This window comes from Lotus japonicus, chromosome 6 (assembly GCF_012489685.1).
Source record: "Lotus japonicus ecotype B-129 chromosome 6, LjGifu_v1.2".
In the NCBI taxonomy this organism is placed as follows: Eukaryota; Viridiplantae; Streptophyta; class Magnoliopsida; order Fabales; family Fabaceae; genus Lotus; species Lotus japonicus.
The window spans coordinates 60,457,379-60,473,357 of record NC_080046.1 but is presented as its reverse complement, the minus strand read 5'-3'; the positions used below and the strand labels follow the sequence as shown (position 1 = coordinate 60,473,357).

At 38.5% G+C, this 15,979-nt stretch overlaps 3 protein-coding genes across 3 annotated transcripts; 2 read left to right on the top strand and 1 right to left on the bottom strand.

The window, feature by feature from the left end:
• Positions 1 to 1,098: 1,098 nt before the first annotated feature.
• LOC130723905 (fumarylacetoacetase) lies at positions 1,099 to 5,551 on the top strand. The gene is made up of 14 exons (XM_057575047.1): positions 1,099 to 1,399; positions 1,728 to 1,806; positions 1,972 to 2,030; positions 2,121 to 2,245; positions 2,332 to 2,406; positions 2,760 to 2,835; positions 3,001 to 3,100; positions 3,178 to 3,237; positions 3,391 to 3,461; positions 3,583 to 3,645; positions 3,809 to 3,873; positions 4,114 to 4,210; positions 4,331 to 4,456; positions 5,259 to 5,551. The coding sequence occupies exons 1-14, from the start codon at positions 1,193 to 1,195 to the stop codon at positions 5,319 to 5,321; spliced, it is 1,266 nt and encodes a 421-aa protein (XP_057431030.1). The 5' UTR covers positions 1,099 to 1,192; the 3' UTR covers positions 5,322 to 5,551.
• Positions 5,552 to 7,670: 2,119 nt separating this feature from the next.
• Positions 7,671 to 8,553, top strand: LOC130726753 (BAG family molecular chaperone regulator 5, mitochondrial). The gene has a single exon (XM_057578062.1). It carries the CDS (start codon positions 7,816 to 7,818, stop codon positions 8,380 to 8,382), a length of 567 nt encoding a protein of 188 aa, XP_057434045.1. The 5' UTR covers positions 7,671 to 7,815; the 3' UTR covers positions 8,383 to 8,553.
• A 2,693-nt stretch (positions 8,554 to 11,246) lies between these two features.
• Positions 11,247 to 12,722, bottom strand: LOC130725999 (acyl-CoA--sterol O-acyltransferase 1-like). Its single transcript, XM_057577198.1, has one exon. The coding sequence runs from the start codon at positions 12,520 to 12,522 to the stop codon at positions 11,440 to 11,442; it is 1,083 nt and encodes a 360-aa protein (XP_057433181.1). The 5' UTR covers positions 12,523 to 12,722; the 3' UTR covers positions 11,247 to 11,439.
• Between the last annotated feature and the right edge of the window lie 3,257 nt (positions 12,723 to 15,979).

Below are 15,979 nucleotides of genomic sequence, written 5' to 3'. Positions count from 1 at the left end.
TAACTCATGACTAGAGAAACCAACAAGGTTGTAGACACTTTAGCGTGTCGTGGTCTTTCTGTTAGCTTTGGAGTCCATCTCAACAATTTCCCCTTCTAAGATTGTTGACTCTTTACTCTTTGATAGGGTTGGAGGTACTAGCAAGCACATAATTATTGCGCCTAATTAGGCCATGTGTTTCTTGTTTATGAGTTTCCTCTTCCATTTTGATTGAAAAATGTCTATTAAAAAAATGATTGAAGTAGCTCATTTCTTAAAAACAAGGGACCTACATCATACCAAAATAAATATGTGAGCAACTAAAGGCAAAAGGTGAGATAAAAACACATAATTACACGATGTTTGTTACAACATATGAGATAGTTAGAGAAAATAGAAATGCACTAGAGAGAAGTTGGCGAAGATTATCATTCCAACCCTATTTGGTATGAATAAGTTAAGGTGAGAGAAAATTTTATTGGTATACCTAAACATCTTTTTTCTAATCTCTTCATTTCGGACGGAACTAAATGAGCGCATCACATTTTTCTCTACCATTTCTATTTTATCTCTATACAAATCTATGTATTCGTATTAAAGTCACATTTTTCTCTTCCCCTCCGATAAACCAAAGGGAGAAAGATAGTTGACATCATTCTTTTTCCTCTATCATGACAATATGAAATACCCTACAAAGTTTACTTTATTTCACATATTTTTTCTTTTATTTTCTATCTTTTAACCAAACACAACATTCAGCCAAAGTAAAAAAACTATAGTAACTAGTAGTAAGCATTAGGGTAGGTGGCTGGCTATTCAGCATCTAACCTAAGTACCTAACCTCTGTGATTCCCGCCTCGTCCCAACAACCACACCGTATATAATTCCAATTTTTTCTTGAGATGATATTATTATTCCAAATTAAGAGTGAATAAACAAATGCGTTTTCCCCTCTTGTAACAAAAAGAAATGCTTTAAATAAAGAAATGCATTAAAGTTGTATTACTATTATCCCTTCAATTTTATTTTATAATATAAGTTCACAAATTACCTCCATTTATTGAATTGAATGATTATCTTTTTTTTTAGTTGGTGTAGTTCCAAACGTAAATTACCAGTTCATTTATAACCACCACACTCTCCTTCTTTGTTTTCACTTTCCACTGTCTCTGTGTGCTTCTGTCACAGACCTGAGCTTCCATCACTCCGTACCATGGCTCTACTGCAATCTTTCATCGAAGTTCACCCGGACTCTCACTTCCCCATACAGAACCTCCCCTACGGCGTGTTCAAGCCTCAACCCACTTCATCTCCTCGCCCTGGCGTCGCCATCGGCGACTACGTCCTCGACCTCTCGGAAATCGCTTCTGCCGGCCTCTTTGATGGCCCTCTACTCAAAAACTCCGATTGCTTCTTCCAGGTTACTCAACCCTCATCTTCTCTTCCTTACTCGCCCCCCACTTGCGTGCATGTCCTTCTTTCCACTTTGTCTCAACTCGATGCTTCGTTTCACTGATTCAACCCAGTTACTAATCTGGGTAGCTTTCAAAATTTCTTTTTTCTTACTCTATGATATCGTTATTTTTCGACTTTTCAGCTTTCACAGTCTTTTTGTTTCACCGTGAAATTGGAAGAAACCTTATTATTAGGATGAACACTTTTTACATTCTTTGCAATAAGCAATGTTGTTGTTTAACTTTAATGCAAGTTCGTTGGCAACAATTTGTACTAACTGGTTCTTGTAACAGCCTAATCTGAATAACTTTGTATCCCTCGGAAGGCCAGCTTGGAAGGAAGCTCGTGCCACTCTTCAAAAGCTTTTATCAGGTACAATCTTACATCATTCTGCTCACTTGTTCAATTCTCAAATCATTTTTTATCTTTACACTGCTCGATATTGTTGGGATATGTAAACGTGCATCTTAAATTTTGTATGAGCTGCAAGGGCTAGTTCTTATGTCAATTGGGGTTTTTTTTTTCTTTTTAATGCAGCAACTGAGTCAACCTTGAGAGACAATGCGGTTCTGAGGCAGAAGTCACTTTTACCAATAGTAATGCACATTGTTATTCCTGATTTTGTAATTTTCAAATGGTTGTGTTGTGTTTGTCACTTATGATGATTGTGATCTATGCATTTTCAGAGCAGTGTAGAATTACTTCTCCCTGTTGCCATTGGGGACTATACTGATTTCTTTTGCTCTCTGCATCACACTAAGAATTGCGGGCTCATATTTCGTGGGCCACAGACTCCTGTCATGGAAAATTGGTAAGTTGATTTGAAAGGCTTTACAAATCAACTAGAAGTAATTTTTTTTGTGTAACTGAGTAAAGTAAGTAAAACTTGTGTTTTAGGTATAATCTGCCTGTTGCCTATCATGGACGAGCATCCTCTGTTGTTGTGTCTGGGACAGATATTGTTCGACCAAGGTTAGAAGCTTTGTTGCTAATAAAAAAAAAACTCTCTTCACGAGTTTATGTTCTTAAGCTGCTTCTTAAAATATCTGATTCTCTATACTTATTATGTTTATAAACCTATCACGATATATTCCATCATCAATTTGTTGGTTTACTTGGGAAGCTTTGCAATGCAAGTATATGACTTTAGCATATGTTGTCAACTATGGAAGGGATATGACTTTCCATGCCAATCTTCATGTGTCTTATATTCATTAAAATAGAAACATATAAGGACAGCTCCGGGATCTAGTTCCTTTTGTACACATTATACACTTAATTGCCCTGTATTCTATGTCACAATGTTCTGCCACTTTGTTGTTCAGAGGTCAAGCTCATCCAGGTGGAAGTTCTCGACCCTACTTCGGCCCTACTTTAAAGCTAGACTTTGAGTTGGAAATGGTTAGCTTTTTGTATACTTATATCTTCGAGGCCATTTTACTCCCTAAAATGTTTTTATAGAGTTTTATTTACATACATAAAACTCAATGTTCTAAATGAGTTATCATGGTGCTGCACTACATTTCATTTGTTTAATTATTAATTAAAATATTGGTTTTGTTACAGGCTACTATTGTTGGACCTGGAAATGAATTGGGAAAACCCGTTGATATTAACAATGCTGAAGATCATATATTTGGAGTTGTTCTATTGAATGACTGGAGTGGTAATTGTCCAATCCAGTATCTATTTTTTATGTTACATTGCCCTATAATTGATGCTTTTCTGAATTGTATTTGGCAGCTCGGGATATTCAGGCTTGGGAGTATATTCCTCTTGGTCCTTTTCTGGGAAAAAGTTTTGGTAAGCTGTTTCAATTCTTTACTTTAAACATTTAATCCTATTGAAAAAAGTTGAGCATTTGGGTTTGCCAGTATACCTCACATGAATATGATTGCATGTAATACTTGTGGTGTTATTAATCATCCTTTATGGCATTCAACCAAAATTGTACAGGGACTACAATATCACCTTGGATTGTGACCTTGGAAGCATTGGAACCTTTTGCCTTCGAAGCCCCGAAACAGGTAACTGCTTTCTTTCTTTAGAGATTGACATTATATGAACTTTATAATTGGCCTTCCTATGTCTGATGTCTCAAGTTTGTAACAAACATTGGATTCAATTTAATCTATCTATAAAATGCAGGATCCTCCTCCACTTCCTTACTTGACTGAAAAAGTATCAAAAAATTATGATATTTCTCTAGAGGTATTTCAGAACACCTTAATACACACGTTCTTAGTTTTCTTCCTTTTGTATGTAAAATGATAGTATTTCTTTGATGTCTTCTGTCTTTATGCTTTCCTTTTCCCAGATGATTAGAATTTGACTTTTTGGATTATTAAGTTAATAACCGCTGTTTTGGTGAAAGGTTCACATCAAACCTGTTGAGCATAATGATTCAAGTGTGGTGACCAGGAGTAACCTAAAGCACTTGTAAGGATTTTTTTCTTTACATAATACTGGTTTAGTTAGTCCCCTGCCCTGTTGACTGTATTTATCAGTCATGTAGCCTTGAAGTCAATTGCTATGACAATGTTGATTAATGAAGTGACTGGCCTGGAATTTTTTAATATTATTTTGTGCATAATCCGACTTATGTTACAGAATACCAATCCTTTAAACTGTTATACCGAATACAGATATCCACTTATTATAGAACTCTTTACTTTGTAGATATTGGACATTGACTCAACAGCTTGCTCACCACACAATAAATGGGTGCAACCTGAGGCCAGGCGATCTCCTTGGAACTGGGACAATTAGTGGCCCTGTAAGATTCAATATTTTATGCAATCTAACTTCCAGTTACTTATTTTTTCTTTACCTTTTTGGGATTGTTCCTTATAACCTGGTCAACAAGTTTCAGCAATGGTGCATTTTTCCACTGTAGGAGCCAGAGTCGCGTGGATGCTTGCTAGAGTTAACTTGGAATGGACAAAACACGCTGTCATTGAATGGTTTAGATCGGAAGTTTCTTCAAGATGGTGATGAAGTCATCTTAACTGGACATTGCAAGGTTACAATCATCTATGATCTAACATGTTCAATATCACTATTTTTTAAAGTGCTCTTATCTTTTCAATTTTTAATTTTTGGATTGACAGTGACACTGCTTAGTTTTTCCTTAAACTGGCATATGAGGCCAACAGAAACCAGAAAGGAATCCACATAATAAAATCACTGCTAATCAATATTCTTGACTTAAGAATTTGCACAGCTAGATCTGATTTGCCACAACAGTCATGTGACTTTAATTACTTTTTGGTATATTTCCTACAGAACATATCATTTTCAACAATTTCTCCATTTGCAGATTTAGTTATGTATTGTTTTCATTTCTTACAATTATATGCATTTCATTACACTGATACTATTAAACTCATTAAAGAATGTTATTTTGACACGAACTTCTTGAACAGTAGAATTTTCAGAAAGTCATGTTAGGATTTAAGTCCCATTTACTGATGAACGAATGATAAACAGATTTGGCTCTGCAGTCTGCAGGGAATTGGATGTACCTGTAGAACAGAGGGATTTTCTTTTTCCTTTTTGGACTATGATTGAGTCTCCTAACCCCAAGCATACCTTTAGATTAGAATGCTGAGATTGTTTTAAAGGATGTACCTTAATTTGTTTACACTAAAGGCATGTTGGTCACTTTTCATGAACACATTGAAAGTATTATATACACTGCAAATTTATCATGGAGGATGGGGCACTTGTTTCCTTTTTCTTAAGTATCCACTGCAATGTGGTATATTTATTAGTTTAAAATTAAAATAACTTCTATGGGAGGATCTGATATTGTTGTTTTGCAGGGAAATGGTTACACTGTTGGGTTTGGTAACTGCTCGGGCAAGATTGTTCCCCCAGCTCCCTGAGAACAGTATATTCAATGCTCTTGTGCAGTCGTGATGAGATTTGTTGAAGCTGTATGATGTACTATCAGGACACATGAATTGTTACTCTGTTAGTGTTTTTCTTGGTGTAATTTACTCAGCACTAAACTGGACTACAATAAAGCTGGCTTTTATGAGGTTATGATTTTCTTTTGTGACCTATATAGTGTGTGGATCAAACATTGAGATAAACTAATCATTATCATTTGTAAGTTCTCTCGGGACATATTTTACAAGACTAGTTACTTCAAAAAAACCAAATAAGTTCCAAGAAGAGTGTTATGCATTGGTTTAGTGTTGCAGCTATCCCCGGTGATGTCACGACACTCACTTTTTAGTTAATATTTATGTAGGTCCTAGTAATTTGGAGGTGAGATTCATATAACTTAGTGGACCCTGCATTGATTTCGACCAATAAAAGAATGTTGGAAAGAAAGTGTCAAAATGAATATTGTTATTTGCTAGCACTCTTCGGTTCTCAATTAAAAAAGAACCTTAGTGCCATTAGAGATGTTAAATCCTAGGAAGCCAATCTGGAACCAAAGTAATTCAAACTTAGCCCTAGAATACAATAGAGAACATCATTTGACCTATTTGCTTCTCCTTTTATACATTGAAAACCTATCTCATTATAAAATGAAGAAATCAAATCTTCCCCAATTCCATAATTATATAGGTCAAATAATTCATGGATTCATATTTTCCTAAAAGGCGCACTCATGAACACACACCAAAGATGTCTGGCTCGTGGGTCAACTAATCCATGTCACCCAAGGTTGTTGATTCTCTGAACCCCTCCGAAGATAAAGGTTGACCCAATGCACGAACTTTGTCTCCTATGTTATTCAAGTGCCGAGATGGGTTGCATACTTTCACGCGAATAATTGTCAGGGCAATGCAGGAACCTTAGTTGATTGGAACCTTAGTTGATTTGCAAACAACCCAAGTACTCGAATGACCCTCCTCAATTATACGATTTCACAAACTCCCAAGACACTTAGCCTTAAGTGAGGTTTGTAAGCATGGTTCTCAGTCATCTGTAGTGTGTACAGATGACTAAATTGATTTTGGAGGAATCCTTCAATTATTAAATTGAATTTAGTTACCATCATTTCAATCTAATGATTTGTCCTCATAATATAATCATGGCTTAATTCTACTTTGGGCCCCTGATCTTTCAAAAAATGAGCGATTAGGGCCCCCCCATGACCCATGTTTAAACGTAGCGGTCAGTCACCCCAACGTTTCAAAAACGTGCGTTCCAAGCCCTTCTGTTAAGTGTCGTTAGTTTGACCAACGGAGTTAGTGACGTGGATTTTCTTTTTCATTTTAACATTATCTTTTTTACCCAAAAATTCCCCCCCAATTCTCTCTCAAACTCGACATCTCTCCCTCTCTCACTTTCTTCTCCATTTTTCTCTGAAAACCCTAAAACCACACAACATCATCTTCTTCTTCATGGTCGCCGCCACTCCTCTTCGGCCAAGCCGCCACCACCGCGAGCTTCCTCACGCGAGCCCGCCGCTAGCCACACCACCATCACCGCGCCTCCTCCTCCTTCTTCTTCTTCTTCCATGAGAGCCACCGCCGGTCACACCATCACCTCCTCATCATCCTCGCGCGAACCTAAATGGCAGCCACCATGGCCACCACGTGGAAGCCATCACCACCATGAAACCCTAGGACCGCCGCCTTCAAAGTCCGATCTACGGCGAACCGCTCACGATCTCGACAAACCAACACCATCGCTGTGCTCCTCTCCTCGTCCGCAACAAAACCCACAAAGAAATTTCCGATTCCGACGACCTCCGCCGTAAACCGCCGTGCGCCGCCGCCGGAGGGGATTTTCGGCGACTCGCCCTCTTCTCCTCTTCTCTTTCTCTTGCTAAATTAGGGTGACATTAGGGTAAAAATTGGGGGGAAGCGTGTTTGTGAATGGGGGGGGGGGGGATTTTTGAGTGAAAAAGATAATGTTAAAATGAAAAAGAATAGCCCCGATCTGGCTCTGTTTGGTCAAACTAACGGCACTTAACAGAAGGGCTTGGAATGTACGTTTTTGAAACGTTGGGGTGCCTGACCGCTACGTTTAAACACGGGGGGCCCAATCGCTCATTTATATAAAAGATCAGGGGTCCAAAGTGGAATTAAGCCTATAATCATTGATACGTCTACCCAATATCCACCATAGTTTGTCTCCGAATTTGAATTTAAACCTAAACGAAAACGTGCGAGACAGAAGCAGGGGAAGAAGGTCAATATGTATTCTTTGGTGGTAGGAGAAAAGTGAAGTCCTTTGTCTCAAAACGAACGTGGGGTCCCGCACAAAACGAAAGCTTCTAAAATTTCATCTCACATCAAACAAACACAAAGCGCGTTACGCGCCAACATAATTCAAGAGAACAAGAAGACCCATCTCACAAAACAAAAGCCATTCTCCAATTTTCATCTGCAATCCCTTCACTATTCCCAAATCACCATGAAACCCTTCTCCTCCTACTCAACTTCAACCACCGTCACCTACACCTACCACAATGACCACACTACCCCTCCTCAACACCCCAATTCCACTCAACTCCCTACTCCCCAATCCACCGCCGCCACCGCCATCCAATCCACATACCGCGCCCACAGGATCCGCACCCTGTACTGGAAAATCGCCGCCGTCGACTCCGAAGCCGATCAGCTACAGCGCCTGATCCAACGCCAGGACACGGTGGACGCCGTGCGCGCCAACCAATTAGAGAAGCTGAGAATGAACGAGGCGCTGATGGCTCTGCTGCTGAAGCTCGATTCAGTCCCCGGGATTGATCCAACGGTGCGGGAAGCCCGGAGGAAAGTGACCCGCCGGATCGTGGGGTTGCAGGAGATTCTGGACTCTGTTTCGGAAGCTAAGGTTGATGAATGGTCTTTGAATAATTGGGATCAAGTCATGGAAGAAATGGAAGAGAGTGTTTGTAGAGAGAGAGGTGGTGATGAAATGGAAAGGTTTTGTGCTGAAAATCTCGGGTTTCGGTGTCTACAAAGGTTTCTTCGTGAACCCTGATCTCATACAATACTTACTCTGTTATCAATATGAATGTGCTATACTATAATTGCATAGTTGTAATCTCTAATTTGTACCTAGTTATAGAAATTATGATAGCTTTTGTTAGTTAAAACAGTTGAAAATTTCAAATTATTACTAAGGAACATGTTGATGATGAAGATTTCAGAACATGTGCAAGATCCACCATGTGCTTAGATGTTATTTTTGGGAACAAAACAAGTAGTAGTAGTAATTTAAGATAGTGTGATCATTGTGATCATAGCTGAGGTAGAGTAGTTTGAGGTGGTGCTAGTTGGTGCAGCTGCACTTGCACCTGGACATGCATCTCTTGCAGTCAGAGAGTGTTGGGTAGCTAGTGTTGGTGTCACATTTGTTGATGCAATTGGGCCTTGAAGTGCCACCCCACAAGCATTGAGCCATGCAGTGGAGGATTGGGGAGCAGGTTGGACAATTGGTGTTCATCTGGGTTACAATGCAGCCTTTGCATCCTCTGCCACCGTTGAGCGGGCAACCACCCACTGAACCGCCGAGTACAGGCGAAGTTACCGCCAGTAAAATCAACAATAGTACTGCTTCTACTTGGACAGCCTTTGCTTTCTTGTTCGCCTCCATATGAAGTAGAATGTTTTTATATGTTTGTAGAGTGTTCTTCACTGGATGTGGAGAAGAGAGGAGTGTATATCCTTTTTTTTCACCATAAGATTAATATAGCAAGGCAGAATTGTGAGATCCAGAGAAGGCATCGAAAGTGAGGAAACATTTAATTGCTATTAAACTCACATTTACTCTGGTGAAGCTCTGGCAGCCAAGGGCTCTCTTGGTTTGCACAATGGTCTCATGGCTATCTTTTTTATCAAGCTAAATGAATCACTGCATGGTGGCAATGGTAAGTATGGATTTGTTAAATTATATTTTTTTTCCCTTTTATTATACTCGCTCTACAGATTATTACTCCTATATATAGGAATAAATTACACAAACCTCTTAAGATGTATTTATGAGTTAAGTTTTTGGATGGAAGTAAAGGGAAGAGTGAAGCTTAAAAGAAGCATATTTGGGTGATTATGGAAATGGGGAAGAGTCTAACCCTCCGAGACCCTCCAAAACTCGGTTTTAACCATTTTTAGTTCTCCCAAATTGTGAGGTTTTGGAGAATTTGGAAATTTCAAACAAGGGAAACGCTTAACCTCCTTCTCCCCTTCCCCCCAAAAACTATTAAACAAAAGGCTAAGTAAGGCTAGACTACCTACATTTGCTCCAACAAATCCAATTCTTGCTTCCACATCTAAAGCTTTTGGATAGCATGGTTTTAGTGGTAAGATTCATACGAGATGGAAGCAAAATGCAAAGCTGAGAAAATCAGAAAACTCTTTTAATTATGCGATTTTACAATTAATAATGTTGTATATTAGTCATGTTTGGCATGTCATTTCAGCTAGCTTATAACTTATTTGATTAGCTTAAAAGCTTTATAAAAGTGTTTGGTGAAGGAGCTTATTTCAGTAGCTTAAAGCTTTAGGTTATGTTTGGCATGTCATTTCAGCTAACTTATAGCTTATTTGACTAGCTTAAATCTTATTTGACTAGCTTAAATCTTATTTGACTAGCTTAAAAGCTCTATAAAAGTGTTTGGTGAAGGAGCTTATTTCAATAGCTTAAAGCTTAAAGTTATAAGCTATCTCAGGTAGCTTAAAACTTAAAGCTTATAGCTTATTAAATATATTCTCATTTTTATCCTTATTATTTTATTTAAATTCCACCTTTAGCCTTATATGTTTTTTACTAAACCTATTTACTTATGAGTTATCACACTTGTCTCATATGCACATCATTTCCGCACACAAATAATTACTACTTTGAAATAAAATAAATAATTTTATATTATAAATTATAAATTATTTGTTTTAATCTATTTAATTTAATAAAAATATAGAAAATTAAATGAGTAAAAATTAATATTATTTTTAAGATGATAAAAAACTTGAGTGAAATTAAAATATTTATAATAATTTTAATATTAATATTATATAGATATTAATGTGAAAATAAAGTAATGTTAAATATAAAAAGAATTATACAAGTATGTCCTTTTATGTCATTTTACAATTTCAGCTTGTTCAATAACTAGTTTTACCAAGCACTTTTGTTCCAATAACATAGTTTTTCAGCTTTCAGCTTTCAGCTACCTTTTCAGCTATGAGCTACCTTTTCAACTTTCAGCTAGCTTATCATCTAGGCGTGCCAAACATAGCCTTAAGCTATAAGCTATCTCAAGTAGCTTAAAGCTTAGAGCTTATTAAACACATTCTAATTTTTATCCTTATTATTTTATTAAAATTTCACCTTTAGTCTTATATGTTTTTTACTAAACCTATTTACTTATCAGTTATCACACTTGTCTAATATGCACATCATTCCCGCACACAAATAATTACAACTTTGGTATAAAACATAATTTTATATTACAAATTACAAAATATTTATTTTATTCTATTTAATTTAATAAAAATATATAAAATTACCAAAAATTAAATAAGTAAAAATTAATATTATATTTTTAAGATGATAAATAACTTGAGTGATTAAAATATTTATAATAATCTTAATATTATTATCATATAGGTAATAATGTGAAAATAAAATAATGTTAAATATAAAAAGAATTATACAAGTATGTCTTTTTATGTCATTTTACAATTTAAGCTTGTCCAACAGCTAGTTTTACCAAACACTTTTGTTCCAATTACATAGTTTTTCAGCTTTCAGCTAAGCGTGCCAAACATAGTCATCGTACCCACTGTTTACAAAAGCAATTTATAATTAATTCAGTAAATTTGTATAAACTTACACCACTCCAACAATTTCAAAGAAAAATGATTATTGAAACCAAATAGATGCACAAGGGAGTGGGTCACAAGTCGCATGGGATTTGGACTGTTCCTATGAGTATGATGAGACCAAGGCAGCAGAAACTAAACTTGTATCTATCAAGTGATGTTAAACCAAGCAATGCAAATTGATGTTTCACAAACAATTTTCCAAAAATAGCATCTATCACCTTCTCACGACAAACTTGAAAGCATCGTACACACCCTTCACAAAACCACCCAAAGCAGTCACCTCCCTCGTCGCCTTCTCATAAAGCCGACACCGCACAAGCGCCGGCAGAAACAGCCACAACGCGGTGGAGTAAACAAATCCCACCGTGAGCACCCACGCCACCCCCGTCGGCATCCTCCACCTCCCTCCAACCACCTTCTTTACCCCAATCTCCACACCCAAACAAACCCCGTGAACCGCAAAGAAGCACATGGCATCCCACGAGGGCTCCCACGCATCCCACGTGCGCCGCTCCTCCCGCTTTAAATAATAAAAAATCAGCTCGTGCATCAGAGCCGACACGGCGAAAGTGGCGAACACGCCGGGAATCGGGGCCCACCTCCGCCCAATCACGGTGCTAGTGGCGGTTACCACCGGCTCGTAGACCGTTGGGTGGAGGACTCGGTTCACTGCGATGTTCCAGCGTTTCCCCCAGAAGTTTTGAAGAGAAGTGCTCAGGTAAGGCTTGTCGAACTGTGGTTCCAGCTCAACGTTGAGAAGCTTTTGCGTGAAAGATGAAGCGAGTGCGAAGAAGAATTCGAGGCCAATGTACATGTGGAGACTGTACAAGAACAACACGAATTTCGGGTGGAGATTTTGGTTTTTACCGAACAGAGGAATCAAGTAAGCTGTTACGACAATGAGTGGAATGAAAATGTAGCTGATTAGGGAATTCTGGCGGTTTTTGGTGATTTTTTGTGGCGGTTTTTGGTGTTGGGATTGGAATTTGATGGGGAGGGAGGCGAGGGAAACGAAGTGGAGGAGGGAGAGGGGAGGGTGGGAAGTGAGGGGGCCTTTGTTGAAGGCGAAGAGGAGGAGTTTGAAGGTGGAGAGCCAGCCGAGGAAGAAGGAGGTGGGGCCGCCGAGGTGGACGGAGGTGAGGTTGAGAGGGAGGAGGAGGAGGAGGAGTATGGCGGGGGAGAGGGCGAGGAGTCTGGGTTTGCCTGGTGGGATGAGGTGGCCGATTGTGTGGCAGTAGCACAGTGTTGCGGCGGCTAAGGTCCATACCATGAGGAGGTTGTTGATTTCTCCCTCCATCTTCAGTTGGCTCTGACCTATTCCTTGTTTGTCTCTAACATGATTGGTGTGATAATCAATTATAGTGCAGGGTGCTTGTGTGTACTGTATAATGCCAGTCTCAGTCTGCAACTATATTTTAAAGTTAGATGTAGAATTTGTCTTGCTATTTATGCTCACTTTATATCATTTTAAAAGCATGTTGAGGGGTTAAGTGGATGTTTAGTTTGACAAAATTATCACAGGTGTGATTTGACATATTTTAAAACACAATAATAAAACTATAAGTTATTACGTTAAGTTTAATATGAATGTGAGAAGCATGATTATAACAGGGTATCCGCACATAGATTAACAAGAATCTAAACTAGGCCTAAGAGTGTTTTAACTAGACAGTAAATGGTGAAGTGGTCATGGTTCGAATTCTAAAGATGACTAATTTACTAACATTATTAACAACTAACATTTACTTATAAAAAAATCAGACAATAAAGAAAAATAGTGTTTTAAAAAGATCCATCAGTTCCTTTTTTTATGTGAATGTTTATTTTGGGGAATTCAAAACCAAAATGATTTTGACTTTCAGAATATGTTGAGGCATACCGAAGGGCAGCAAGGTAATTTTAGAATGATAGAGGAGTTGCAATTTGCAAAATTTGCAAAAGTGATCAAAAAAACGCACACAAGGAAATAAACATTCCAACACGTCCTTATAAGGTTGTTCCATATGTGGATTAAGCATTAGTCATCTTTGCATCAATTGCAGCCGTTCACAAGGAGCAGCAAGTAATGTTAAGGTACATGCCACCACAACGAGAAATAGTGCGAGAATTCTCATGGTGGCTCACAACAATTTGGGTGATGATATGGTTGTTAGTGCAAAGGAGAGAAAGAGAGAGTAATCTATCGTATTGACAGAACTGAGAGAGATAGAGATGAGGGAAAACTTTTCTGTTATTCTAATATTCAATCTGTAATGTTTACACACTAATGAGCTGTATATATAACAACTCTTCTATTTACAATAAAACCCTCAAACTAATAACTATTTTGAATTAACTCCTAACACTCCCCTGTAATTCAAAACTAGTTACAAACTCACAACATTCAACATTTTCCTAAACTGCTGAAACTTATCAGTCCTCAATGCTTTGGTGAGAATGTCAGCAACCTGCAACTCAGTCTTGCAATGCTTCAAAGCAATCTTTCCTTTGCTGACTTGGTCTCTCAAGAAGTGATATTTTGTCTCAATGTGTTTACTACGGCCATGAGACACTGGATTCTTAGCCAGATCTATGGCTGATCTGTTATCAACCAAAAGTTCCACAGTATCACCAGTCTTCAGTTTCAGTTCCATAAGCAGGGATGAAAGCCATAAGGCTTGGCAGGCAGCATAAGAAGCTGAGATATACTCAGCTTCACAGGTAGATAGGGCTACAACACTCTGTTTCTTTGAGCACCATGATATTGGAGCTCCAGCCAAGAAGAACACATGACCCATAGTGCTTTTCCTTTCAATTATGTCACCACACCAATCTGAGTCAGTATAGCCAACAAGCTGTAGGCTACCTTTCTCTTTTTGGCTTGGAAACAAGATTCCAAGGTCAGTGGTTCCTCTCAGATATCTGAGAACCCTTTTTGCTGCCAGTAGATGTGACTGTTTGGGACGATTCATAAATCTGCTCACAAGTCCAACTCCATAGCTGATTTCAGGTCTTGTATGGAAGATGAATCTCAAGCTTCCCACAAGTTGTCTGAATAGTGTACTATCTACATCCTGCTCCTTTTCACAAGCATCTAATTTCAGATTAGGTTCCACAGGAATTACAGAAGCATTGCAATCCATCATGCTGAACCTCTTAAGTACTTCCAAGATGTACTTTTTCTGGTGCATTAATATCCCTCCTTGAGTTTGAACAAACTCAATACCAAGGAAATAGGACAGAAGACCCATATCAGACATTTCAAACTCAGATTTGAGGCCTTTCTTCAGATCTTCAACAGCTTTGTCATCACTCCCAGTAATGAGTAGATCATCTACATATAAGCATATCAGAACTACATCAACTTGATTTACACGCTTCACATACACACCATATTCCACTGTACATTTCTTGAAGCCAAAACTAATAAGAAAGCTGTCAATTCTTCTATTCCAAGCCCTTGGGGCTTGCTTCAAGCCATATAAGGCTTTCTTCAATCTATACACTTTATCCTCACTACCCTTCACAGAGAATCCAGGAGGTTGCAAAGTGTAGACTTCCTCATCTAATGGGCCATTGAGGAATGCAGATTTCACATCCAGTTGCCAAAGTCTCCATTCTTTCCAACTAGCTATAGCAACAATTAATCTAACAGTTTCCAATCGAGCTACAGAGGCAAAGACTTCAGAATAGTCAAGCCCTTCTCTTTGCATAAACCCTTTGGCTACCAGTCTAGCCTTGTGTTTTGCAATTGATCCATCGGGTTTCAACTTTATCTTAAAAACCCACTTCACAGCAATTGGAATCTTCTCTGGTGGCAGTCTCACCAACTCCCAAGTATCATTCTTTTCAATGGAAGTCAGTTCTTCAATCATTGCTGCCTTCCAAGTGTTGCTGGCCAAAGCATCTTCAAGGTTAACTGGTTCTGTATTTGCTAATAGTACCATATGTTGAACTAGATCACCATCATGAGTAATGGCTCGATCAGGAAACATTTCATAGTCTCTAAATCTTAATGGCAAGTTTCTTGGTCTGACAGATCGGCTGGTTGAAGCTTCACTTGTTACATTCTCTGTGTGAACTTGTTGCTCAGAATCTTCACCATTGTCTAACTCAAATGGCAGATTGACAATTGAGGTAGATTGGCCTTGTGTGATGTCTTTACTAGCTCCCTTCCACTGATTGGCTTCATCAAACAAGACATCTCTGCTGTATACAATTTGTTCAGTAGCAGGGTTGTAGAGCCTATAGGATCCAGTAGAGCTATATCCCAGAAAAATCATTGGCTCACTTCTGTCATCTAGCTTGGATCTCTTATGCTCAGGGACATGTTTAAAGCATAGAGAACCAAAGATTTTGAAGTATTTCACAGATGGTTTCCTTCCAGTCCAAACCTCTTATGGAACTACACCTTCAAGTCTTTGAGTGGGGCATCTGTTGAGTACAAATGCTGCAGTTGTAGCAGCTTCTCCCCAAAAATTGTGTGGCAAATTCTTTCCTTTGAGCATGCTTCTCACCATATTCAACACTGTCCTGTTCCTCCTCTCAGCAATTCCATTATGCTGAGGAGTATATGGTGCTGTGACCTCATGCACAATTCCATGCTCCTTGCAGTAATTCTCTAGCTCTCTGAAAGTGTACTCACCACCCCCATCTGTCCTGAGAATTCGAATGAACTTCCCAGACTGTTTCTCAGCCATGAGCTTGAACTCTTTCAGAATGCCAAACACATCACTCTTTGCTTTGATCAAGTAAATCCAAAGCTTCCTACTGTA

Excerpts from the sequence above, each read along its gene's own strand:
- LOC130723905 (XM_057575047.1), top strand. The coding sequence starts at position 1,193 with ATGGCTCTACTGCAATCTTTCATCGAAGTTCACCCGGACTCTCACTTC. Across the intron at positions 1,807-1,971 it reads TCTTCAAAAGCTTTTATCAG|CAACTGAGTCAACCTTGAGA; the intron begins GTACAATCTTAC and ends TTTTTAATGCAG. Across the intron at positions 3,874-4,113 it reads AGGAGTAACCTAAAGCACTT|ATATTGGACATTGACTCAAC; the intron begins GTAAGGATTTTT and ends TTTACTTTGTAG.
- LOC130725999 (XM_057577198.1), bottom strand. The coding sequence starts at position 12,522 with ATGGAGGGAGAAATCAACAACCTCCTCATGGTATGGACCTTAGCCGCC.
- LOC130726753 (XM_057578062.1), top strand. The coding sequence starts at position 7,816 with ATGAAACCCTTCTCCTCCTACTCAACTTCAACCACCGTCACCTACACC.